This window comes from Alnus glutinosa, chromosome 1 (genome assembly GCF_958979055.1).
Source record: "Alnus glutinosa chromosome 1, dhAlnGlut1.1, whole genome shotgun sequence".
Taxonomy (NCBI): domain Eukaryota; kingdom Viridiplantae; phylum Streptophyta; class Magnoliopsida; order Fagales; family Betulaceae; genus Alnus; species Alnus glutinosa.
Window position 1 is genome coordinate 10,748,583 of NC_084886.1, and position 27,752 is coordinate 10,776,334.

The 27,752-nt window shown below is 40.5% G+C and overlaps 1 protein-coding gene across 3 annotated transcripts in view; it reads right to left on the reverse strand.

Annotated features, from left to right (window-relative positions):
• LOC133872069 (protein NO VEIN-like) overlaps window positions 1-27,752 on the reverse strand; it is an 84,689-nt gene that overhangs the window by 11,955 nt on the left and 44,982 nt on the right. For 2 of the 3 annotated variants that reach the window (XM_062309597.1, XM_062309582.1), the window contains 5 exons: window positions 26,181-26,358; window positions 24,028-25,805; window positions 16,210-16,422; window positions 8,063-10,336; window positions 6,357-6,469 (listed from right to left, as the gene is read on the reverse strand). In XM_062309597.1, coding sequence (XP_062165581.1) covers window positions 6,357-6,469; window positions 8,063-10,336; window positions 16,210-16,422; window positions 24,028-25,805; window positions 26,181-26,358 — 4,556 coding nt within the window. The remainder of the gene's footprint in view (window positions 1-6,356; window positions 6,470-8,062; window positions 10,337-16,209; window positions 16,423-24,027; window positions 25,806-26,180; window positions 26,359-27,752) is intronic. The other variant, XM_062309590.1, reaches the window with a different exon arrangement.

Here is a 27,752-nt window from a genome sequence, read left to right on the forward strand (position 1 = left end):
AGTGCCAAAATGTTGAAAAAAGTTCCATAGGTAGATAAGGAATCATTGCCACGGGACAAAAAAAAAGATGAAGGTATGAGCAAAAGCATATAAAAACTTCTGCTTCTAGAAAGTAAAAATAGATGAAAAGCACCTCAATGCAGAAATAGATCCACAATAAAAGCTTGTCAAACTATCAGCAAATACATGCCCAAGAAATCATCTGAATTATAAGCTGGCAAAAATTGCCATGCAAGTAATTTCCATATCTTGTAGCGTTTGCATGGGAAGAAACTAGAGGAAGAAGAGGCATATGCCTTATATATATATATATATATATATATATATATATATATATATATATATATATATATTGAAATTTAATACAAAGACCAAAATACCCTTTTAACCCTAAGAAGCTCTTCTAACACTCTCCCTCAAGCTGGAACATATTTATCATATAAGCACAGTTTAGAATATATAAACTCTAACCTCTTTCGACACAAGGATTTCGTAAACATATCAGTTAATTGGTCTCTAGACTTCACGAATGGTGTAGATATATCTCCATTGAGTATCTTATCAAGTATAAAAAGACAATCAACTTCAATATGCTTGATCCTATCATGAAAAACTGAATTAGACGCAATATGTAAAGAAACCTGGCTATCACAAAACAATGGAATAGGAGTAGGAGCTGAGAATCTAATATTCTGGAGAAAATGTTGTAATCACGCCAACTCACTAGTACTATGAGCCATTGCCTTGTATTTTGCCTCGACACTTGACTGTGTCACTACTGTCTGTTTCTTACATTTCCAAGTGACCAGATTACTGCCTAAGAATGTACAATATCCGATAGCAATCTAAGGGAGAGCCTGCCTAATCTGCAACAGTAAAACCTTCTACTCGGATGTGTCCATTTGGTCTATACAATATCCCAAGACCAAGAGCTCTTTTCAAATATTGAATAGTACGAGTAACAACTTCCCAATGTGAAACCCCAAGAGCCTTCAAGAACTGACTAATAATATACCAACTAGTACTATGAGCCATTGCCTTGTATTTTGCCTCGACACTTGACTGTGTCACTACTGTCTATTTCTTACATTTCCAAGTGACCAGATTACTGCCTAAGAATGTACAATATCCGATAGCAATCTAAGGGAGAGCCTGCCTAATCTGCAACAGTAAAACCTTCCACTCGGATGTGTCCATTTGGTCTATACAATATCCCAAGACCAAGAGCTCTTTTCAAATACTGAATAGTACGAGTAACAACTTCCCAATGTGAAACCCCAAGAGCCTTCAAGAACTGACTAATAATATACCAACTAGTAGTATGAGCCATTGCCTTGTATTTTGCCTCGACACTTGACTGTGTCACTACTGTCTGTTTCTTACATTTCCAAGTGACCAGATTACTGCCTAAGAATGTACAATATCCGATAGCAATCTAAGGGAGAGCCTACCTAATCTGCAACAGTAAAACCTTCTACTCGGATGTGTCCATTTGGTCTATACAATATCCCAAGACCAAGAGCTCTTTTCAAATATTGAATAGTACGAGTAACAACTTCCCAATGTGAAACCCCAAGAGCCTTCAAGAACTGACTAATAATATACCAACTGCATATGAGATGTCTAACCAGATAATCATATATATATATATTAGCTGAAACCTTCAAGAGAATTGGCTAATTTTTTTTTTTTGATAAGTAATAATTTCATTAAAAAGCGCAAAGGGGCGCAACACTAGTACATAGGAAGTATACAAAAGAGCCCCTAATTAGAGGAGATAAACGAACATGAAAGTAAAAATTCAGTAAATGACATACGACCCGGACTTGCGCCGAAACCCACAGATATAACATATTGAACACATTTCTACAAAGAGTCCCAACCGTACTCTCCACATCTTAAAAAAGCCTAGAATTTCTCTCTCGCCACAAACTCCACAAAACACATAAAGGAACATGCTTCCAAATACGGATAGCAGAGCCACGACCTAACAAAGTGCCCCATCCACTCAATAAATCCATAACACTATTAGGCATAACCCACTCCACCCCGAATAAGCTATAGAAATAACTCCAAACAACCCGTGCCACATCACAATGTAGAAGAAGGTGATCAACGGATTCTCCATGCTTTTTGCACATGACACACCGCTCTACCACCACAATACCACGCCTACGCAAATTATCATGAGTTAAAATCTTTCCTAAAGCTGCTGTCTAAACAAAGAATGCCACCCGCTTCGGAGGTTTAACACGCCAAATATCCTTCTACGGAAAATAGGTCACCTTGTTACAAACCAAGGCTTTATAAAAAGTCTTCACTTCAAAATTCCTCTTCTTAGAAATATTCCACACCAGCCTATTGACCTCTCCGAGCCGAATCCGACTAGAGTATAACTGTTCATAGAATGATATCACCATCTCCACCTCCTAATCCTGAGCATATCGCGTAAAGAATACATTCCAATGAGCCACACCTCCTACCACAGACAAATTATCCACCACCAAAGCATCCGGGGAATGAGCAATAGAGTACAAAGCCGGATAGCATAACCTGAGAGGCTTGTTCCCACACCATAAATCATGCCAAAAGCGAATATGAGACCTCTCACCCACCTCGAAACGCAAGTACTTGGCTACAGTATCCCACCCCCTTCGGATAAACTTCCAAGCACTCACACCATAAGGCCCTGTCGCCGGTAAAGAGCTCCAACCTCCCTCACACTCCCATACTTCACCTCAATCACCAATCTCCATAACGCATCACGTTCCTGCGAAAACCTCTATAACCACTTCCCCAATAAGGCTTGGTTAAATTTAATAATATTACGAACTCCCAAACCACCAACCTTGATTGGAGAACAAACCTGATGCCAATTTACTAAATGAAATTTAGTCTCATCCCTCATACCATTCCACAGGAACTCCCTTTAAAGCCGCTCCAATTTCTTAGCTACACTCACAGGAACGGGAAACAGAGATAAATAATAGGTAGGAATGCTGGATAGTGTACTATGAATCAATGTCACCCTACCACCCTTAGATAAATAAAGCTTTTCCCAACTAGCTAGCCTTCGCTCAACCTTCTCAATAACCCCATTCCAAATAGGAAGAGATTTAAACGATGCCCCTAACAGTAGACCCAAATATGTCATTGGTAGAGACCCAATTCTACAACCCAAGATATGTGCCAACGACTCCACATCCTCCACCTCACCAATAGGGACCAATTTGGATTTTCCAAGATTAATTCTCAGCCCTCACACCGCTTCAAAACATAAAAAGGTACACCTCAGATTTCGAACATGTTTAGCCTGTGCCTCACAGAAAATTAGGGTATCATCTACAAAAAACAAATGATTCACCACTAAAGCTTCATTATCCCTTATACCTACCGAGAAACCAGTCAACAAGCCTTGGAGCATAGACTCATTCAACATCCTACTAAGCGCTTCTATAACCACCACAAACAGCAAAGGAGAAAGAGGATTTAGTCCCTTTTGAGTAAAACGTGCATTTAGTCACTTTTAAGCCTTTTAAGTGAAACGTGTGATTAGTATTTATTTTTGGCTAAGATTTATGACGAACGTTTTCTATAAAATTTTATAAACAATGTTAAAGTTAATTTCTTTAATATTATATACAAAGACACAAATTGGGTTACATAATCTTTTATTTTTGGCTAAATATTTATGAATGTTGTAGTTTCCATGAACGATCTAGAAAAAAGGTAGAGGCATGTTACTCTTGTACCTCAAACATCCTATTATATAGGTATAAAAAAAATATAACAATGACCAAAATAGCCATAAGGAATAGAAACCACTAGCAACCAAACAAGCACCCTTTCTCCAACAACACGCTAGAGATAGGTAGACTTCACCGGCGATAACAATAACGGTAGCCACAGACTCCATTGACACCCACAAAGCAACAGCTCGACGTCAACTCAACTGGCCACCAAAGCAAACTTTTCAACCTATGACCACTGCAACTCTCCAGTCACTGCATATGTCACCAACCACCATAGATTATGTCAGCCAACACATCAATCATCCTGATTAATTGCTTCTATTCAGGATAGAACTCATACCAAAGTAGCCGCAAGACCGGTTCTACCATTTACACCAGAACCACCGATGACAACGAAGCTAATGGTAGGGATGATGACGACATCATCACACCACTGAAGATGGAGATGTTGGCACCATCTACCCCAAATCATGAGCATGAAGCCCAATGTTCAGAAGTTTTAAATCAATAAAGAAAGACAGGAAAGAAAAAATAAATAAATAAACAAAAGGAAGGAGAAGAGAGGAGTGGAAACAGTGAGAGGCGTGGGCTGTAATCAAACTGTAGGATCCGATCCCATGTTAAATCATCATTAATTTTAAAAGCTTAAGATGATAAAAAACAGTAGACTTCATAATTTAAATTAAATTCTAACACTCTCTCTCACGTGTAGCTTCAAATTTCCCTTCTACAAGTGATGCCTAACACATGAGATTTTTAATTGAAATGGAGGGTGAATAACGAAGTCAAAATTCGAACTTAGTATCTTTGCTTGGATACCATATTGTAGGGTTTGTATGGGAAGAAAATAGAGAAAGAAGAGGCTACGTGTTTTCTACGTAGCCACTTTAACTCATATATATATATATATATATATATTGCGAAATTCAATACAAAGACCAAAATACCATTTTAACCCTAAGAAGCTTTTCTAACATTATCCAACCTCGATGCAGTGAGCTAACACACCTCCAAGAAGACATGGCACAAACTTGCTTACACACACAAGTTCGCAAAACTTATAGTATTACCAGAAATATCACTCATAAACCAAACAGCACCCCCAAAAAAAAAAGAAAAAAGAAATACCTTAGTTTGCATGCACTCTCGAGAGATAAATATAAAAGCTAAATAAAAACCTCTATAAAAAGGCTCAAGAATGCAGTTAACAACCTTATCTAGATTTATTGGTTCCTATTTATTTCAATACTTACCTCAGTTACATTAAAGTTCTAATCAAGATTTACATAAACTTGTCCATACCAGCATTAGGAGAAAAATGCTTCAATATTTGTAGAAGCATCACTAAGCATTTTATTTATTTATTTATTTATTTTATATCTTCAAAGTGCCGCGCTTTCCGCTTCCGCCAAAGACACCACATTAAACACAACGGATCAAATCGTTAAACTTCCTTAACTGGACCACACCCAAACGAAGCGCCCCAACTAGTCAACAAATCCAACACCCTTCAAGGCATAGCCCACTCTACCCCAAATAAAGTCAAAATGTAACTCCATAGATTGCGAGCAACTTTACAATGAAGTAACAGATGTTCAATGGATTCCCCACTCTTTTTACGCATACAGTACCACTCAATCACTACCACATTTCTCTTCCGCAGATTGTCATGCGTCAAAATTTTACCTAACGCTGCGGTCCATACAAAAAATGCCACCCTCGTTGGAGCCATTACACACCAGATACTCTTCCAAGAAATGAAGGGCCATTTTGTTTATTTAAAACTTCATAAACCCCTCTTGGAGAGGCTCCAAACTAACCTATCATCCTCTCCATGTCGAACCGGAATAGAATAAAGTCGTGTGAAGAAAGAGAGTACCATTTGAAGTGGTGAACAAATAAAAACCAATTCAGGTGAATACTGCAACATCCATTTTCAAAGAGAATTAGACTATGATTAGAAGAGTAATTCAAGTATACGATTTTCTCAAATGATACTACAGGAACAACATGGTTGAAGCATTGGCATTAGTTTGATTGGTGGCTTTGAGAAGTGCACTAACGTTGGCACCATTGCACAATAATTCTATACATACATATATACATATACGCGCGCGCGCACACATACACACACACACACACACACATATATATATATATATATATATATATACACATTATACTCCTCTTTAACCATCTATAAGTAAAAGAAAAACAGTATTGGACAAAACTTATGTATATAGTGCAATATACATCTAGATGTGGGACTATTACACCACTAACATGCTCAAAACAGAACAAAAACCCAAGATACTGATAAACTAAATAAGTACTTTTCTCGAAAAGAAAAGAAATAGCAAAACCACATGGATTTTTTTATGTGAAAAGAGAAATACTGCAAATTATGAATGAAGAATTCAATTAATCAGAAAAGAGAAATCAAAGATTATGGCCCTATGTAGTAATTTATTTTTTTATTTTTTAAAAAAGCATTAAATTAGTTTCAATAGGCAGCAGGAAAGAACAGTTACTAACAACAAAATGATCTAACTTTCAGTTAACAAATGTCGAAGATCTAACTTAGTGAATGAGATGGAGCAATACCTGGCCTTAAAAGGTGTCTTAGATCTCTTCCATACTTTCAGAGTTTCCAAAATGTCATCAATGGTAGCTTTAATCTTAAATCCAATATTACTCACTAACTTTCCACTTCTCACCTGTTTCAATAATAAAAACATAGAACAATAAAGAACTTGTAGAAATCTATGTCAGTTAAGTCCTACCATTATATAGGGAGATGCAGCAGTTTCATACAGCTGAAGTTAATAACTCCATTAAGGTGTATGAATATGAAATCAAACATAGCTAGTAGGCATACAACAAAAACAACAACTTAATTGTACTTTTTTGCTATTTGACAAAATAAAAAGAGAAAAATAAACTAATACCATGTTATTTTATAGTTTGTCAAACGGCACATCTTTTATTTATTTTTGAGGGTTAAATACCTAATTGCCCCCTGTGGTTTACAAACTTTATTTTTTGCCCCTTAAGTTTTCATTTTTATCATAGAAGGTACCTCTAATATGGAAAAAGACAGAAATGGTACCTCCGTTCATTTTTCCGTCCAAAACTAATGTCCGCCATGTCATCCTACACATGTCAGCGTACTTGTGCGACACCTGTCCCCAGAGCCATGTCAGCGTTGACGTGGCTCAACCACCCCCTTAGCCAAAATGGGGTGCCCATGTCAGCGTTGACATAGTTCTGGGGACAGGTGTCACACAAGTACACCGACACGTGTAGGATGACATGGCGGGACGTTAGTTTTGGATGGAAAAATGAACGGAGGTACCATTTCCGTTTTTTCCCATAGCATAGGTATCTCCTATGATAAAAAGGAAAACTCAGGAAACAAAAAATAAAGTTTTTAAACCACATGGGTGTGTAAGGTATTTCACCCTATTTTTTATAAGTAATTAGCCCCAAGGGGAATCGGAAGGAGAGATTCGAACAAGTGACCCCCGTTTCATGAGGCGTGGTCCCCATTCAATTAAGCTACCCCTTTGGGTTGTCAAACAACATATCTCACATCATGTTACACAATAATCCTTGATGAGTAACATAACAAATGAAAATATGTTTTTAAAGATTTTACGTGTGTGTGTGTGTGTATTAACCTATATATAGCATTAACAAACTTTTATACATCAATTGTTGTCACATTTATTAAATGGTCAAACATCTGGATATGTTGCACTAGAGCTAGCAAAGCCAAAACCCAAAATGGCATGGACCCCATTTCTGATTCATGTCAGTCACCCACTGCGCAAACCAGTTAGTTGCCAGAAGGCAACAGATTTTAGCAGTCCAGTGTAGATCCCTTCAATGACAAGCATTTAAAAAGAGCCATTAGCAAGATTCACATCTTTGCTAGCTCTGAACTGCAGATTTTTTGTACATTCATAATTAGGGCTTTGCACAATCCGAGCTTGGGCGAGTAGTAGCTGTGCGAACTTGGCTTGTTTACACTTGAGCTGAGCTCGCACAACCAGTACTCGCCTGAGCTTGGATTGTTTATAGGTACAGAGCTCGAGTCGAGCTCAAGTTGACCTTGGCTTGTTAAGAGAAAAATCTTGTGTGAGCTTGAGTTCGGGCTCGCCCATTAGCTGAGACTGGCAGCCTTATGAAGCAGATAGATCTTACTCTGGGAGAATCTCTCTCTCTCTCTAAACAGAATTGAAGAAAGACTAGAAAAACTAAGAATAAAATAAAAAGTGCAAAAGAGAACACTAGTATATCATACTAACCTTCGGAACAGCATATGGAGCAGAAGCACCAAGAATAGAGCGTACTGCATCACAATCATAAAATAAATCTTTGGGATAGTGAAGTGCATCATCCATGCTAGATACTACCCACTGGACATCACAAATGCTGCTCATAAATGAAGACTTGAAGGGTTTGCTATCTCCACCAGATTTAGGACTGCAGTAACCTGTAGCTTTGTCACTAAAATAACCATCCCATAGCATATCAAAAACCTCCAACAGATATATACAACTTTTCCGCATACCATTTTTGGACAATAGGGATATTAAATGGACCAATTCATGGGATTCCCAATCTTTGACAATTGATTCAGGGGAAATAAGGTCTCTTTCCTGCATTAGATTCCTAAAAATGGTAGGAGATATATCAGCAACAGTCTTATGAACTTGAAGTATTTGCACAAAATCCATGACACCTATTTCCTGGAAAAATTCCCTCCATTTTGTTGGCCCACATGATAACAATTCAGTGACTGGATGCCTCAAATAAGTGGTGTCAACCTCATGCCATTTCATATCTACAACATTGAGCAACTTATTTACATTGACTGGATTTTCATATGCTTTACTGAAATGAATTGGCACCTTAACAGGTTGTTTAAAGCCATGATTTGTTAGAATGAAAGCTTTATTTCGTAATTCAGAGATTATAAACTCCCTTTCAAGACTACAATCGGGGCAGCTAGACTGTAGGTGAATCATTAGAAAGCAAAGATACTCCGTCATCAAATTCTTGTCACTATTTGTATTTCTGCCATCTGTTACAGCTGGCATGATGTCCACCTTCACAATTTTGTGAGCAGACAACTTCCGGACACCAATTCTATGAAGAATCTTGGTTATGTTGTCTACCAAAGTCATGTCAACGCATGAGCTACCATTACCAACAGTTGATGCAGTAAAGAGGGCAGGACTTACAGTCCGAAGTTTCATAAATAAATTTGGGAAAGCTTCAAATCCATGCTCAACATCAAACCTAGTGCTTACTGCATCAGAGTGTAACCAGATTGTACCTTCATCCACTGAGCTGTATGTACCATCTGAAAGGGGAATAAACGATATTTTTCGGAGGTTCTCTATGAGATCCATTTCTGTATCGGAGTTTAAGAAAAATTGTCCAGAAGAATGGAATGACATTGTATAAAGAGCATTTAGCCAAGAAGACAACCAACTCAGGCCAATTGATTTGATGCCATTTTCCATGTGACTTAAACAGGATATAAATTTAAGTAGAATCGTGGGTCCATACTCCTCTAGGCCCAGTGCCCTTGCTAATGAATCAGACATTTTTATATTTCTATCCAGGAATCCAAGGCCAAGATGCTCAGAAAGCAAACCACCAGGAAGAAGAGTGCGTGCCTGTTCATTCCAACCTCTTAGAACCTTGCATGGAGGAACCCATTTGTCACTTCCTCCTTCCAGGAGTAAGCAGTTTGACATACGTAATTTAGAAATAATCAACCTGGGAAGACAAGAAAAGAAACCATGAACTTCCCCAACAAGTGGAACAAAACTCATGAAAGCTGACACAGCTTTTCCTGGATTCTCTCTAAAACACAGAAGATCACAAAAGGATCTCTCCGCATTAACAAACAAACCAGGAAACTCAGACAACAACCACTGGTTCCAGGGACTATTTCCATCAACTTCCTCTCTAGATGAAGGAAGAACAAAATCACCTTGAAGAATAAATTTCAGCCCATAAGTTCTTAAAGGAAGAAATGCAAAAACAGGCTGCTGGTCTAAAAGTGGAAAATAACCCCCGTCAACTGATTCCTGCAATGTAAATGCTATAGAGATTTCTGTTGTTTGCACATCACGACGAATGTTATCTGCCCGCAACTTTTGAGATGCCACAAACCATGTCATTTTCTCTTTTCCATGTGAAATCCTAACAATGCCATCCTCCATGATTTCTTTTTGCATCCAAATGAGCGAATGATTGAGTAAGTTTCTGAAGTTAATACACTTAAGCCGGTGAAGAAAAAGCAACAAAGACGGGTGAAGATCTGAAAACATAGTCATAATGCTCTTCATGACAGTTAGGTCTGATAATCTCGATCTGAAAGGAAGGACAATGCAAGTGTTCCAGCATTTATCATCCAATTGATCAGTGTCACTAGAAGCCAGCCTACTATACAAGTCAATATCACATGGAGGTACTACTGTTGGCACAACAAAACCAATCTGACCCTCACTGATATCAAATTTGATATGAAACCCATTAGAATGAATCTCTGGAGCGTCTGTGACCTGCAGATTGACCACCCCACATTCATGAAAACCGTTCATTTATATAGTATAACCATTAATTTGATAAACCAAAAAGTAAACCACCACTCTATTTCAACAAAAAATCATATAAAAATACAATTCACAATCAGAAAGTAACAACTTCTACGCCAGGTCTCTCAACTTTTTCCACTACTATGTCAAATGTCTAAAAGAAGTAGAGTGCTTTAAAACATAGCTTTGACTCATTTATTAATAGTAAAAAACAGTTGAGTGCCTAAATATGTTTAAACTCTTTATGGGAGATGAGCCTTTAAACACCTACTTTAAAATCTCCTTCTAAACTTCATTCAATTTTTCATGTCCACTTTTGGAGTACAGAATCATAATACTAATAAAATGTTCAAATTCTTTATATTAATTACATTTTAACAACCTTGGGTAGAACACCCAACAACCACAATAACTTTGGACTGCATAAGAAAGATGAACATAGTCAAAGAAGTGAGTGACTAAATTGAAGATGAGCCTCAATACTAAATAATCTGCTTCTGAACCTTTTGCGATTGTAGGTGTTCATTGCTGGAGTTACAGAATCATAACCTTGAGCCACATCAAACACCATTTTAATAAACCTGGGTCAACCTGACATCCACAATAAAGCATGGGATGCAATTGAAACATGAAAAATCAACGGATTGATTTATCATGATCCAAATCAAGTATATATCCTCCAACAACATAATGAGTCATCGAGTAAGCAAATGCAAAAATTAAAATGGGTGGGATAAAGACATAGGAAACAAAGTTACCGACGGGATGCTTGTTAGACAGAAGTGAGTACCTTTTCAGAGAGCAATCGGGAGTGAATTAGAGAAAGTGCCTGTTTGCCATTGCATTAGGGAGCTAAAAAAGTACTTTTATTACTTAAAAAGTTGTGCCAAACAAAAAGCTAGTCCGTTTGGTAAAAAACTCTAAAAGTACTTTAATTTTTTTACTTTAAAAAGGGCTAAACACACTTTTGGGAAAACCTTAAAAATGAAGCTTTTTTTAAAAAGTTCCTTTTGGCATTAAAAGCTCTATTTCCCAATACAATCCCAACATGCTCTAAGATGATGAGGCATGATCTGTTGGCTAGGAGGATGGGGGAAGGGGGGGGGACTTAGAAAAATTGTCGGCTGTGAAATGTCTAGAATACAACTGTAACGGAGCTAGAGCCTCCAAAGGCAAAGGCATGAGGAAGATAGGGGAACAAAAGAGGAAGGTATGGAACTCGAAGTCGGAAAAGAGATAGAAGAGGAAGAAGACAACTCAAATTGATAGTCTTCTGGAGGATTACCTCCAGAGAAACATGATTGAGACTCAACAAAAGTAACATCAACATTTGTAAAGCAGCGCCACATGACTGGAGAGTAGCACCTATATCCCTTTTGAGTTCGTGAATGTTGTAGTTTGCATGAAAGGTATAGAGAAAAGGTAGAGGCTCGTTACTGTTATGTAGCCTACCTCACCCATCATAATATATAGGTTTTGAGAAATATCACAATGACCAAAATACCCACAAACCATAATTGTTAAATCATCATTTGTCCCAAAAGCTTAAGCTGATAGGAAAAGGTAAATTTAATCATTTAATCAATGAGAGTCCCTTCTGTCCAGTCATGACAGAAAATATGGGTTTTTGGCCCACCAATAACCAGTCGACACGTCAGCTAAAAACAATAAAAAACTAAAATGCTGCTGATGTACTGAATCCCTCTCACAGCCCCACTGTGGCACTACCAAGGCCGGATGCTACCGCCACCAGCCCCAAATCTGCACCACCACAGTCAGGCTGGACACTGTCGGCACCGCCCAGGCTGGACCACATTGCCAACGCCAGTGCCGAACCACGCCGCCACCGCCCGGGTTGGAACACGCTGCCACAGCCAGGCCAAACCGAACGCTGCTTCTCCGATGTGGGTTTGGACGTTGTCGACATTGCCCAGGCCGGAAAATGCCACCAATGCCGATGCTGGACCACTCCGGTACCGCCCGTGTGGGACCACGCTTCCACCACCCAAGCCAGACCACTCCATCGGCTTTTTCAGCATTGGACTCCCGCCGAATTTGAAAAGTTATTCTCATTCACAAAACCCCCCTTTTCCCCCATTAAAGATTCAAAAGCCACCAAGAGATTTGAGAAACATTGCCGCTGAATGGGCAGTGACTGGGTGCTTGCAGATTAACGGGAAAGGGGGCTTTGCAGATTGAACAGTAATGGGAGCTTTGCTTGTCAATTGATTTGAGAAAGAGAGGTTTTGATCGTGTGTGTTCTGAATAGTTTCATTTGGTGTAATATGCTAATGTGTCTTTTTTCTATTAGAGGGCATAAAGGGCCTAGTTTTTGCCAAGTCCGAACTGAAGTTATTCCCTTAATCAATACTTTAATACCCTCCCTCACGCGTGAGTTCAAACTCTTTTTTAATAGATGAGGTTCAACATGCATAATATTTAATTAAACTGGGGGGTAAATGATTGAGACAATGTTCGAACTCAGGACCTTTGCTTTGATACAATGTTAGAGTGATTTAACACTAATTACTCTTCTAACACACCCCTTCAATTTCTAGAGGTCATGATTTCAATCCAGTAAGGGTTGATTCATAGTCTAACTTTTTGAATTTAATTAATGGGTTATTTGGGTAATTTCTACATTGAATCGAAGTCCTTTGAGTTACGATCGGGAGTAGGGAACGATGGTTTTCGTCTTGCCGAATGGAGTAGAGGACTCTTTTGGTCGGTGGTAATGGGCTTCCAGAGAGTGGTATGGATGCTGAAAATGATGGAGGAGTTGATGAATGGACTGCCATCGAACGAGTTTTGTAGGTCTCGTCGAGTGGGAGATTCGGTGCTCATGTAGAAACGTCAAAATCACTATGGGCATTTTTTGGAGATTACGGAGTACGGAAAGGGAGGGAGACGTAGCTATGTACTCATACCAAAAGGACGAGATAGTTGTGGATGGGGGCGCTGCATTTCACAGTTGAGGAGGTTGGTGAAACATTTTTAACAGACACAAATCGCAAGCCAGCATAGTAGCCCTATCAGGGGCAGCTGCGGGCGGTGGAGGATCGTCGGACATTCGCGGAAGTGGTGGCAGGGCAGAGGGTAGAAACAGAAAGCAAGTCCTTGAGCAAGGGTAGCGTGGGGAAGATTGTCGTCCAGCCTTTTAGCATATTGGATGAGATTGGAAAGGAGGAGAAATTTGCGCCCTGAGATCACGTTGTTCAAATGTGGTCCGAGACATTGCAGTTTGTTGAAGGAGCATTCAATGAGCAGTTGTTACAGATAGGCTTGGCAATTCGGGTTCACGGGTCGAGTTCGTGTCAGCCCGACCGACCCGATTACACAATCGGGTCTAACAAAAACTCGATCCGATTAATAATCGGGTTGAATTCCTAAACCTTAACACGACCCTATTGTTAACCGAGTTACCCAAACATGACCCGAGTAACCCATTGTGAAGAATCGACTCTTCGTCTTTGTCTGAAGAAGACAAGTGTGAAGCCCATCGCATCCAAGCAAGCTATGGCCGTGAACTGAAGCCAAGAAGACGGGCATGAAGCCCATCGCATCACATCCAATCATATCCCATAAAACATGGAGAAAATCAGGGAGATATTGGAGAGGAAAACAAGGAGAAGATTCTGCAGAAATAAATGAGAGATGCTGCCGTGTGAGAGAGAGCATCAATCTTGGAGGATTTTGTGCCTTGATTTGAGGATCCTTTTGCATGTTTGATTTATCCTCTAACAGGAGGCGTGAAGACGGTGAAGTGAAAGTATGTAGACAATGAAGACGCTAGGGTTTGTTACTAACTTTGTTAGCGGGTTAACCCGCTAACACGATTATAACCGTATCATAATCGGGTTGACCCGATTATGACCCAAACCCTGTATTTTTGTGTCGAGTTCACGAGTCGTGTCAAAAATTGCCAAGCCTAGTTATAGAAACCTTATTGTCGCTCAGAAAGGATGCGGACATGTGTATGGAGCATCTTGATCTGGGCCAGTTTGCACGTGATATGGAACCGATAGAGGGGTTTAAAAGGTCTGGGCTATTTTGGGTCTAAAGGCAAAGGCCCGTGTGGGGATGTTGTTTTAATTCCACATGGGGCTGTAAACGAGCCGAGCTTGAGTGAATAGTGTATGTGCAAGCTTGGCTCATTTAAAATTATCACAAGCCCAAGTCGAGCTCGAACTCATGAAGAGTTTTAAAAATTAAGCTCAAGTTGGCTATTTTCAGACAAAGACGAAGAGTCGATTCTTCACAATGGGTTACTCGGGTCATGTTTGGGTAACTCGGTTAACAATAGGGTTGTATTCGGGTTTAAGAATGGGTTACCCGGGTCATGTTTGGGTTGGTGGATCTTTCAGAATTCATATTCATGCAGAGCTTGGTGGATCTTTCGCTTGAGGGTGGTCAATTTACTTGGTCGAATAATCAAGAAGATCAAACATGGTCTAGAATTGAAAATGGTTTCACAATGGCTTTCTTTCAAAAGTGTTGGGAAATACTGAAAGGATCTTATGGTTGTGTTTGCGGAATTCCATAATAGAGGACAGTTTGAGAAGAGTCTTAATGCCACTTTTGTCTTTGTGATTCCAAAGAAGACGTGTGCTGTGAATGTGAAAGATTTTTGCCCTATTAGTTTGGTTTGGGGTGGGGGGGGGGGGGGGGGGGGGGTGTAATAAGATTATTTCTAAGGTTATTACGAACGGGTTTAAGTTAGCATTGGGCAAGATTATCTCCAACACAATTCTTTCGTTGGAGGTCGACAAATTTTGGATTCAATGCTTATTGCTAATGAACGCTTGGATAGTCAACTTCGATCAAGGGAATCTGGGGTGCTATGCAAGCTGGATCTGGAGATTGCATATGATCGTGTCAATTGGGAATTCTTGCTCTATTTGTTTCACTGTTGTGTTTTTGGGGAGAAATGGAGGGCTTGGATAGAATTTTATATTTCTACGGTGAGATTTTATATTCTTGTGAATGGAACCTCATTTGGCTTTTTTAATAGTTCTCGTGGGTTGCGACAAGGGGATCCACTTTCACCTTTATTGTTTGTGGTGATTATGGAGGCATTGAGCCGGATGTTGGTTGAGGCTATGGATCAGGGTCTATTGACACGATTTTCAGTGGGATCCAAGGATAATAATGCTTTAGTTGTGAGGGATTTTCTTTTTTCTTTTTTTTTTTTCGACCAGAGACCTTTTTCTGGTCCCTATGAACAACTTTTTTAGAGCTTCATCAAGGCACAATACGTGTGGGCTAAGCAGTGCTACCACTGGGACTGTAAACACCAACACCAATATATCAAACGTCAATCACAAGGAAGAAAAACCAAGACTACAAACGAGTGGTTTAGGCTAAGATCCTAAACATGTTCTGATACTATGTCATAGTTTGCATGAAAGGTTTAGAGAAAAGGTGGAGATTCTTTACTGTTATGTACCCTACCTCACACAACTTGTTATATAGGTTTTGAGAAATATGACAATGACCAAAATACCCACAAACCCTAATAACTTTTCTACCAGGGGAAAACAATTCTATTCCTTTTCTAGGTGGGGAAAAATGGATCTAAACTAAACTTGCATAAAACAAGAAACTTAAATTTGAAGAGAAAAACACCAAAAAAAAGAAAAGAAAATGAAAATGAAAAAAAGAAGAAGAAAAGAAAAAAAGAAAAGAAACAAAGAAAACAAAGAATGATATCTTGTAACCTGAATACTTGGTTGACACCCTGTTTTATTACTTCAATAGATTGCTTATTATTTATCAAGAGAGAGAGAGAGAGAGAGAGAGAGAGTAAAGAATGATGATAACAGTGTTTCTTCAAACATTACCCGGAATACTGATTTGAAGCCAATGCCTTTCTGTCCTATGTATCCAGCATTAGATCCTTTCTTTGTTGAATTTCCAACATCACAAAGTGCTCTGATGTTTTTAGCAGAGAAGCCCTGCTCATTATTTAGAACAACAATACCCGACTCTTGAAGAATGAATGTCAGAGTCGGTTCGATATTTTCCGGATAAATATTATCATCAGCATTTTGAACCTGAAGGAAAATAAACAATAAATGGATTGATTTATTGAGGAAAAAAAAAAAACAGTGACTTCTCCACAGCCTATTGGGAACTTAAAACCTATAACCAAATTCGGTTATAAAATTGATCATACAAAAATTCCATTAATTCAGGATGTACTATAAATCAAGAATGATATGGATTACATGAAGGCAAACTATAAACAATATACCATTTCCCAAGTCCAACAAACAGGGGCACTATTAATCTTCTTCTGTCACTCTACTTTACAAAACGACATAATAGCTAAAAGGATAACTAGTGAGAATGTAAAACCCTACAGCTAGAAGTCACAATTTGAACCGTAAATTAAAAAAAAACGTAGTTACATTTCTTCCTTGCTTTTTGCCATGATGTTAAGGCGTATAAATTGTAGATCAACAAGCTAAGGCACATTGGTAGAAAGTAAATTCAGCAGTGGAACAAATATCATGCAGGTACACAAGAATTTAAGAGTCTCATATTTTCAACAAAATGATATTTTCTCTTGCCAAATCTGACCATAACTATATTGAAGAAATTCAGATCTTGAACCTGCAAGACTGTAATACCACAAGCAGAAAGAAAGAAGAAAATGATGTAATCACATTGAATCGATTATAAATAAAAGAAGAAAAAAAAAGAGAGGGTGTAATCAAAGAGTTATTTCAATTATTTGTAACCAGCATATAATTCTGATGATATTATGGTATTGCCTACAGACTATATATCTCCGGTGTTCTTATAGGGACAACCAAACTCCAGATTTTCTAACACCGAGACACCAGAAACCTTTAGCAAAGTGAAACGCCAAATCTTTATTGGTCGATACCAGATTAGATCATATATACAAGAACATATGAATACATATTTCAAGTTTACAGTTCTTATTGGCTTTGTGTTGCTTCCAAATGCAATGATGGCATTCCCAATGTGAGTCGGTATGATGGTGCAAGGGTTTGTGTGCACGCACATACATGTATATAGCCAGCTCAAACGGCACTCCTCCCGTAAGAACAGGATAGAGGATGAAATATTGGGTTCAAAACTAACAGGGTGCATGTAATTTACCAGTTAAAAAATAGTACGTACATATTTATCTCAAATAATCTTCTGCGCAATAGCAACTCACAATAGTAATCGTGTGACAACTGATAAATACTAGAGGAGATCCACTTTCGTATTCTGTGATATGTTGGCCATTTAAGTACCACCAAGTATTTCAAACCTTGCTGTTTTACATATTGCTTAAGCTTCTATCATCGTAAAATATGATCATTTTATTACCAATTAAGGGTAAAAGTATCCTTCATGTCTCTGAGCACTTATACTTGTAGATGATTGTCGTAGTTGTTAGAGTGTCTTGTGCCCAGAGGTTCGATCATGGGGTTTTCTAGTAGTTGGTCGATGGAATCTAAGGAGTTTGAAATGGGGGTAGTGGGAGGGGAGACAGGGGTCCGAATCAGGGAGAGTTGTAAGGGAAAGAATAGGTCAATCCTGTTAGATAGAGCTGAGTTAGCATGGTTGTTAAACACCTTTGAGTCTCTGGTTTGTGTGGAAGATTCTCGGGTGTTTTGGGATCATTCTCAGCACGGGTTCCCGCGGATCATTGCGCAACGGCATTTTAATAGGCATGGTGGTTTCATGGTCATAGAAGAGTTTAATGGTGATCGGAGGAAGGACTCGATTTTCATCCTGGAGGGAAGATATGGCCAAGGCTGGAATAGGTTTCGCGTTGAATTATGCCTGGAATACTTCAGAACTGGTTTAAGAGCATTGGTAGTTGAACCGAAGCTTCATGCAGACATGAGAGGGAGGAGAAGTTTTGCTGAGGTTTTGGCGAAGACAACACCTCTGATGGATGCGCCTTTTGGTGATGTGGCCGGGCCAGTAGCTAGAGTGCCGAGATGGGTCAGAGAATGCTCAGAGGGGAATATGTATTCCCAAATTCCAGCGAAGCGGGATGATTCTTTTCTGGTGAAGGACTGTCAAGCCCAGAAGCCACTTCCGGTGGAGAATTACAGAAGAAAGGAGAAGAGAAACCATCCTTGGTTTCTAGCAACTCAGAAACGCCAGCCCAAGCAGACGGTTCCGTCGGTGCCGTCGGTACCGGCGAGGACAGTTTCAGCAGAGGGTAAGGTAGCGCCGGCTCCAGCAGGGTGCTCTGCTACGATGGGAAGGGCGTCTGACACTAGGTATGGAGCAGCTTCAGCTACGTTGCTCCCTACAGCACGCATCAATCATGTTGGTGAAAGCCTCGATGTGGGCGCCATCAGAGAGTCGTTAGAAAGGATTCAAACAGAAATTGATTTTTGCTTGAAGGGGTTAGCCTTGGTTGAAGGTGGTGGGTTGGGTCGTGCCGTTCCCAAATCTAGGGCCCGCGCAGTGTCTACTTTGGGCTTCAAAGTGACACGGCCCAAATCAAAAACGCTAGCTTTTTCCAAGTTAACCCGGGCTTCTAAAGGAAAAGGCCCCTTGGTGTGTCCGGTTGACCGGACCAAGGTGTTAATGTCTAAGGAGGGTCCAACTCTCCGCCACACTTCGGATTTTTCGGGTGTAGGTGCTTCGTTTTGTCGGGCTGTTCCGCTACCGGGCCTGGTCGACGGGATCTTCACACCAGGCGCCTCTTCCCCAAGATAGGCACCTTCTCTTGTCCCAGTCACCGGTAGCCCGTCATCTGACGGCCAGACACGAACGTTGGTGATGGCGTCTCCTTCGCCGCTTCCTTTGGGTTTTGAAGTGTTGGCCGTTCGGGAGGATAATCCTCAGTGCCCAGCCGCCGGGGTTCCCACACCCTCTCCTTCGGGCTTAGTCGCTAGTCTTCAACGAGGCCAACCCAGTATTCCGGACAAGTGTGTTGCACTGAGTTGTCGGTGGTTTCAGAGCCACTGCAGGTGTTGGACGTCCCGGGTCAGAGGAAGGAGGGTGAGTTGAACACAGGGTCCGGATTAGTTTTGGAGAAGAGGTCCTTGGAGCAGTCACAGCCGAACAGCCGTGAGCTTTCTGTGGTGTGTTCTGAGGCAACTTCTGTTCGGGCGAGGGAGTTCTCGGAACAATCACATTTGGAAAATGTCAATCTCTGTATTGTGCCACGGGTGTTGTTAGGGAATGAGTTTGGGCCTCATCCGTTGGTAGATCAAGAGGTTGTTCCGTGCGTTAACAGTGCTGGAAGGGAGGGATGTGATTGGAAGGGGGGGCCAGTTTTGAAGTTAGCTGTTCCTGGTCTGCAGGTTGGAGTTGAGGGTGAGATCTCTAGTGGCAATACTCCCGGGGGTGCTGAATTGGTGGAGCTCCAAGTGGGTGAGGGGGCAGAAGTGGGTACTCCTCTTAATGCTTATTCTCCAGCTTCGGGGGGTTTGGGGCACTCTGATTGGGTTATTCAGTGTCCTAATGCGATTTATCCCATTTTAGGGATGTTGTTTGCGGGTCATAATTTGCAATTGCTAGCATTTCTGACTTGTCTTGAAGAGGAACGCCGCATTGAAGTCGGATGCACGAAGGGTAAGAGGGAGATTAAGAACTTGGAGAGCTCGATAAATTATGATGCAAAAGACTCTTACTCGAATCGCGGAAAAAGGAGGACAAGAGGGCTTGTAGTAGTGCCATGAAGCCCAAGATTCTCTCTTGGAACGTGAGGGGGCTGAATATTAGGCGCAAACGCCTAAGGATTTGCAACTTGCTCAGTGAGTGGAAGGTGGATATTATTTATCTCCAAGAAACAAAAGTAAAAGATCCGACTAGAAGTTTTGTGAGAAGCTTATGGAGGTGTAATCATGTGGATTGGTGTTGTTTGGATTCTAGTGGGGCTTCCGGGGGGATCCTGATTTTGTGGGATAAGAGAGTGGTGGAAAAGGTGGATGTGTGCGTGGGGGTTTACACGCTTGCAATTTCATTTAGGAATGTTGCTGATCTGTTTGAGTGGGGTTTTGCAGGCGTGTATGGTCCAAATCTCAGATGTGATAGGAGGGGACTTTGGGATGAGTTGGCTGGGATCATTAGTTGGTGAAATTTGCCTTGGTGCATTGGGGGTGATTTCAATATTACTAGATTTCCTAGCGAAAGATTAGGAGGTGGTAGTGTGTCTGCCGTGAGGGATTTTGGTGATTTTATCTCTGATCAGGGTCTTATGGACTTTCCTCTTGCTGGAGGATCTTATACGTGGTCAATTTCTAGTGATCCGCTTGTTTGGTCCAGGATCGACCAGTTCCTTGTTTCTCCTGATTGGGAGGCTAGATTTCCTGTGGCTTCCCAGAAGAGGCTCCCTCGCCTTTACTCTGACCATTTTCCAATTCTGCTCGATTGTGCTCTCACTTTGGCAAGAAGTAGGCCGTTTAAGTTTGAGAATATGTGGCTTAAGGCGGATGGCTTTGTGGGGTTGGTGAAACAGTGGTGGGATTCGTACTCTTTTCATGGTACTCCAAGTTTTGTATTAGCTTGCAAGTTAAAGGCTCTCAAACAAAATTTGAAGAAATGGAATGTAGAGGTTTTTGGTAACGTTGAGAGAACTAAGAGCAAGCTCTTCAAAGAGCTTCAAATGCTCGATACTATTGAAGGTAGCAGGCCTTTGGGTGAGGGGGAGCTTCTAAAGAAGGCAGAGATTGTTAGTGAGATAGAGAGATGCTCTCTTTTGGAGGAGGTTAGTTGGAGGCAAAAGTCGAGGGTGATGTGGTTAAAAGAAGGAGATAAATGTTCTAAATTCTTTCACTCCATAGCCAATTCAAACAAAAGGTACAACTCTATTGATTCCTTATTGATTGGAGATTCTATTTCTTCTGATCCGACTGAGATAGGTGAGCATGTAGTTCAGTTCTATCATGATCTCTTCTCTGAGAAGCACAGTTGGAGGCCTCGGTTGGATGATCTTTCTTTTGACGCTATTTTAGAGTCAGAAGCAACTTGGTTGGAGAGAGTCTTTGAGGAGGAGGAGGTTAGGAAGGTAGTGTTTGCTATGAAAGGTGACAAAGCACCGGGGCCTGATGGTTTTACAATTGCTTTCTTCCAAGCTTGTTGGGAGGTTTTGTGCTTGGACATTATGGAAGTATTTTCTGACTTTCATGCTAGAGAAGTGTTGGAGAAGAGTCTGAATGTTTCTTTTATTACGCTAATTCCCAAAATTCCTGGTGCTAACTCTCTCAAAGAGTTCCGGCCCACAAGTCTTGTGGGAGGTATCTACAAGATTATTGCTAAAGTCTTGGCTAACAGATTGAAGACGGTTTTGGAAAAGGTTATTTCCAAATCTCAGAGTGCTTTCATCAAAGGGAGGCAGATTCTCGATCCGATCCTTATTGCTAATGAATGCCTTGATAGTCGAATTAGATCAAGGGAGCCGGGTGTCATCTGCAAAATGGATTTGGAAAAAGTGCACGATCATGTTAATTGGGATTTTCTCCTATATATGTTGAGGAGGTGTGGTTTCAGGGGTAAATGGTGCTCGTGGATAGCTCGATGCATTTCTTCGGTGAAGTTCTCGGTGCTAGTTAATGGATCGCCTAACGGCTTTTTCAGTAGCTTGAGGCAAGGAGATCCTTTGTCCCCTCTTTTGTTTGTGTTTGTTATGGAGGCTCTGAGTCATATGATCACAGCGGCGGTCAGTGGAGGTTTGTTGGATGGCTTCAGAGCAGGTAATGCTTTATTCTCGCATCTTCTGTTTGCTGATGACACCTTGATTTTTTGTGATGCCCAGTCCTCCAAGTTGCAGTATTTGCAGAGCCTCTTTCTCTTATTTGAGGCTGTTTCGGGTTTACCCTGGCCAAATCCAGTCTCATTCCAGTGGGGGATGATGTTCATGTGAGAAGGTTAGCTGACATTTTAGGGTGTGAAGTTGCGTCTCTGCCAGTGAAGTATCTAGGCCTCCCTTTGGGGGCATCCTACAAGGCCACTCGCATTTGGGATGGAGTTATCGAGAAGGTTGAAAATCGGTTGGCTAGTTGGAAAAGGTTATACCTCTCCAAGGGTGGGAGGGTGACCCTGATCAAGAGTACTTTTTCCAACTTACCTACCTACCACATGTCTCTGTTCCCTATTCCGATGAGTGTTGCTGCACGGATTGAGAAGCTACAACGAAATTTTCTGTGGGGTGGAATGGGAGAAGAATTTAAATACCATTTGGTGAGTTGGACGAGGGTTTGTACCCGAATCTCAAAAGGGGGGCTTGGCATTAGGAGTTTGGTGGTGTTCAATCGTGCTTTGTTAGGAAAATGGTTATGGCGCTTTGGCTTGGAAAGAGATGCTTGGTGGAGAGTTGCGGTGGACTCCAAGTTTGGAAGTTTGTGGGTGGGTGGTGCTCTCGTGAGGTTGTAGGGGCTTATGGAGCAGGGTTATGGAAGTACATAAGGAAAGGTTGGGTGACTTTTTCTAGATTTCTTAGATTTGAGGTGGGGGATGGGAGTAGGACTAGATTTTGGCATGACTTGTGGTGCGGAGATACGGTTCTAAAAGAAGTGTTTCCTGATCTCTTCGGCATTGCTCGAGTAAAAGATGCGTCAGTGGCTGACAATATAGAGATTTTGGGCGGGTCCATTCAGTGGAATGTGAGTTTTGTTAGAGAGGCACATGATTGGGAAGTAGATGTTTTTGCTTCTTTCTTCCAGGTTTTGCACTCGTCCAGGGTGAACAGGGATCGGGTTGACTGCCTTAGATGGGTCTCTTCCAAGAAAGGCGAGTTCAGGGTAAAGTCTTTTTATGATTCTCTGTCGGGTTCTGGTGGAATTTGGTTCCCTTGGAAGAGTGTGTGGCGGTCTCAGGCACCCCCGAGGGCAGCGTTCTTCACATGGGCTGCAGCTCTAGGTAGAATCCTGACTTTGGATAATCTCAGGAAGAGGCACATTATCATTGTAGATAGATGCTGCCTTTGCAAGCGAGATGGGGAATCAGTAGACCATATTCTTTTGCATTGTGATGTGGCCTCCACTTTGTGGAATAACATTTTCTCTCGCTTTGGTATTTCTTGGGTCATGCCTAGGAGAGTAGTAGACCTACTTGCTTGTTGGTGGAAGGCTGGGAGATCAAGAAGCGCTATGACATGGAAGATGGTGCCTATTTGCATTTTTTGGTGTATTTGGAGAGAAAGAAACCTTAGGTATTTTAAGAACCTAGAGAACTCTCTAGAGGAGGTGTTAGAGATGTTTCTCCACACGTTGTATCTTTGGTCGATGGCCTTTTTGTTCCCTTTTTCCATCAGCTTTGCTGATTTTCTTGCTTGTTTTTCCTCTTCTAGTTAGGTGTTTCCTGTTGTATACTTCCAGTGTACGAAGGGGCGCCTTAGGCTTTCAATAAAACTAAATTTACTTATCAAAAAAAAAAAAAGTTGTTAGAGTGAGAGAAGAAAAAACTAATAGTTAAATAATAACAAAACTAAACCTTACCTATACAGTGATACTAACAAATATTAAGGAAGTTCATATTTCAACCAACATTCAGCACCAGGATGATCTTCTAGAAACTACATGCTGTAGATTATAACAACAATATTTAAAAATATAAAAGCAAAATCGTAACAGAAGATAAGACACCGAAAAATCAACTCTACAAACTTATATGGTTCATCATGTGAATAGTTGTAGTAAGCACATTGAAAGGGACAGAGACAATACTATTACCAGCTCAAGAAGAAAATGTGAATCTTGAGAATATAACTCTTGTGAAAGACAGTTAAGTGCTCTCCCCAGGCGAGCATGCTGCTTCTTCAACATGCTACTTTCAGTGCTAGACAAACTTAGATCCAAACCAAATTCATCCTGCCTGATAGATTCAATGACCAGGGCTGCATTCTTATCTTCATCAAGTTTAGACAAATGTAGCGTGTGACCACTGCCAACTCTATCATCAAAAACTTCTAACCCATCAATTGACTGACAAACTCCAGTCCTTTCTTCATTACGCCCATCTTTCACAACAGGTACACTCATATTTAGTTCAGAAATGGCAGACTTACCCAACGCGTCTTGCATATTCTTTGAGCCTATGCTTTTCTCAGGCCCAGTAGCTTTCAAGCATACAGTTGCACATGCAAACAGCTCAGTAGCATCAGTGGAACAAAATGAATGGTAATCATCAATCCACTCAACAATACCAAGAGTCAGTCCTACTTCATGAAGCATGAGACTCTGCTCTGTTTGATTGCATTCATGCAAAATGCCAGAAGCAGCATCTGTGAAGAGAGCGCGCATTCCAGAAAGCAAGACATCAGCAGCAAAACAACGAAACTCTGTGGGTAAATAGCCAAGACAATCAAGGACAAACCTTGACACAATAGGCACAACTTTATTCATTTTGCATAAGTTAATATGTAATTCACTACTCAAATTACTAGTAGCAACTTCATCAACCATTTTCTGTCTAGTGTTTCCCTGCACAAGAGAGTTCTGGCTGTCATTTACTTCCATATTCTCCATAGAATTCTTCATAATAACTTCAAATGCTTGGCGCGCATGACATTTTAAAAGGGGCAAGGGAACATATTTTTCTCCCCCAACCAATGAGAATAGAGATAACAGCTGCAGTGCTGTTCGGAAAGAGGATCCTTGAATTGCAGCTTCCAAGAATGAATCCACAGTAGCTGAATGATCTATGCGCATGACCTTTCCATCTTTAGTCACTAAACACAATAACCCTTTTGTGTTGACTTCATTCAACAACCATGGTACAAGAGGGCCAAGTGAGGGAGCAAATATCAGGTCCCAGTGTACCCATAAGCTTAAGTCCGACATCAGCGGTGCTCTAAGTAAGACTTCAATTGCATCCTTGGATGTAACAGGTTTAAGGGCTACTGCTTTCTGGCAGTGGTCAACTCTCACCCTGGTGGTTTCCAATAAATCATTTTCATCATGGGTTGATGAGTCTTCAACATGATACATTTCAAATAATGTTGCAGAAAATAGGACACCTTTTGAAATTACAGTGTTCTGATGCTTCCCCACAATATCTAGAAAATCTGCCATGGAACCATTTTCTAAAATTTTGAAACTAATCAATGGGAATTGCCTCACGAGAAGTGAAGAAATCATCTGCTTCGTCACTATTTCATTGTCCCGTAATCCATGCAAAGCTTGTGACACTAAAACAACCAACTGATAATGGAGCATGCAAACCTCCAAAGGGGATTTTTCATATATGTCACCTTTTAAGAAGTTGTATATCTCATCAGGTAGCGAAGAGGCATGTTTTTCGAGGAACGTTAAAAACTCCCCGTAGCCAAGGGAATTGAATGTCTTGACAAAAAATTGCTCCACCAGCCAAAATTCACAATCATAAAGCTTCCTCAAGAGCATAATTCTCCTTTCAAGAAGTGATTCTCCATAAGTCTTGATTTCATACTCAAGCTCAAAATACAGTGTTACTTTCCTGATTATGTCTTCAACAGAAACACCTGTGACATCTAATTACACAAGAACAAGATATAAAAGTAATAGGGGGACAATATTGAAAATTGAAATGATAGTAAAATGAGGGAGGGAAACTCAAAAAGAATCAAGAAAGTAGAAGCTACCCAAATTCACTTATGAAGTATATAACACCAAATTATTCCCAGCAAGCCAAATGAAAATGGTTCTTTTGGTTAGTGAATATCAAAGTTCAACACAATGTTCCTAGAAATTTAAGCATGAATATTATAGTAACGCCATTATGAGGAGAGTACTTAAGTAAACTTCAGCAAAATTTTAACATTCAAGATAATATCAAAATGTGTAGGCCAGTCACAGGTTTGAACTACGATTTAACAAAGCCTATTTTAAAAGCAAACAGTACTCACTGTGCGTGTGCTCCCCACCGTGCTCAGCTATGACTGATGTATCCTTAACAATTGGTTCAACATCTGTGATCTCATATTCAGAACATCTTTCCATACTTGTTTGTGTTAATTCCTGTTGACTTGTGGTGTGGAGAGTATCAGACAAGCAGTCCCACATTCCAGATTTGATAGATGAGATCTGCAATATGGAAAAAGATATATCACAAGGTTCAATCTCATATAGAAGCATCACATCATGGATTGATAGGTGAGTCAATACATCTATGCAAACAGAAAATGTAAAAAATAATAAAAATAATGAAACTCAAACAAACAAAAGATGTATCAAGTTATAGCACCTAAACCATCTGGAGAAACCCAAAAGATTATTTTATAGAACACAGAGAAAAAAACCATGCTGCAGCCATGCGATAAACTTCATTTGGCTGAGTAATAGACAATACAGCGTTGTCCTTTAAAAACAGGTTAGGGAAGGAGCACCCTGAAATTTTACAAGGCCATGCAACAAGAGCCACTTATGGTAATCATACTCTTCTCTTTGTGAGTAATTAAGGCCATTGGGATATATATGCCACTCCAGTGAAATAAGATCTAATTTCAAAGTCATTAGAAGTTAGTTTAAGCAAATTCCAATGATTTTAGGTCAAAATAACACATGCGCTCATACAAGATAGAACCCATGATTCACCCTTAAACCCCAATTTACCAGTGAAGGAGATATAATTTGGGATTGTGTCTCCCCAGAGAGATTCTGAATTGGGTTATGCCTGTGCCTGGGAAAATAATGATCTCACTCCATCTGATGCAGGAAACAAAGTGGTTATATCTTTCACAGAGATGCTACTTGATATATTACATCGAAGGCTTCCTTCAGATGTAATTGAACTAGAGCAAGCATTGAGTGAGGGTGTAAGAGTTGGTGGAAAGGTCATGGACACACCATTTTCTCGGTGGAGGGATGGGTTACTTAGGATTTTGTTTTGTGGAATCCAAGTCTTTTGAGTTTCGGTATGAGGTTAGTGGTGGAGTGTAGTTGGCCGAGAGGAGTAGATGTATTTTTCGAGCGGTCATCCCAGGGTGGCCGAGTTTGTTCTGGTTGATGCAAGCAATGGAGGGGTTCGACAATGGAGACGATTCCAGCGAGAATTGGAGAACTTATCGTCAAGGGAGCACAGCGTACGCGGTGCAGAGACGAGGGAACAAGCATGGACGATTCCTTCCTTGAGCTGTCGGAGTATGGAGGGGGAGGGAGGCAAAGTTTTGTTGTTATCCCAGAAGGTAGCAATGGGAAGGGATGGTTGGACTGCTGGGTTCAGATGCAGAGGTTGAAAGGCTATTATGATAAACAAGGTCAAGGAAGGAAAACTGAAGGGAAGCAAATTGTTGTAGCACTAGCAATGTCCGGATTATGTCGGGATGGGCGCTCGTATGCGGCAGCGTTAGAAGGAAGGACAACCGGCGAAGCTATCACAAATATGAGCAGGGGCAGTCTGAGCAATACTAGGTCTTGTATGGAAGCAAAGATGGAAAGCCCACAATCAAAGGCCAAAGATCACCTCGCAAGAGCGGGTG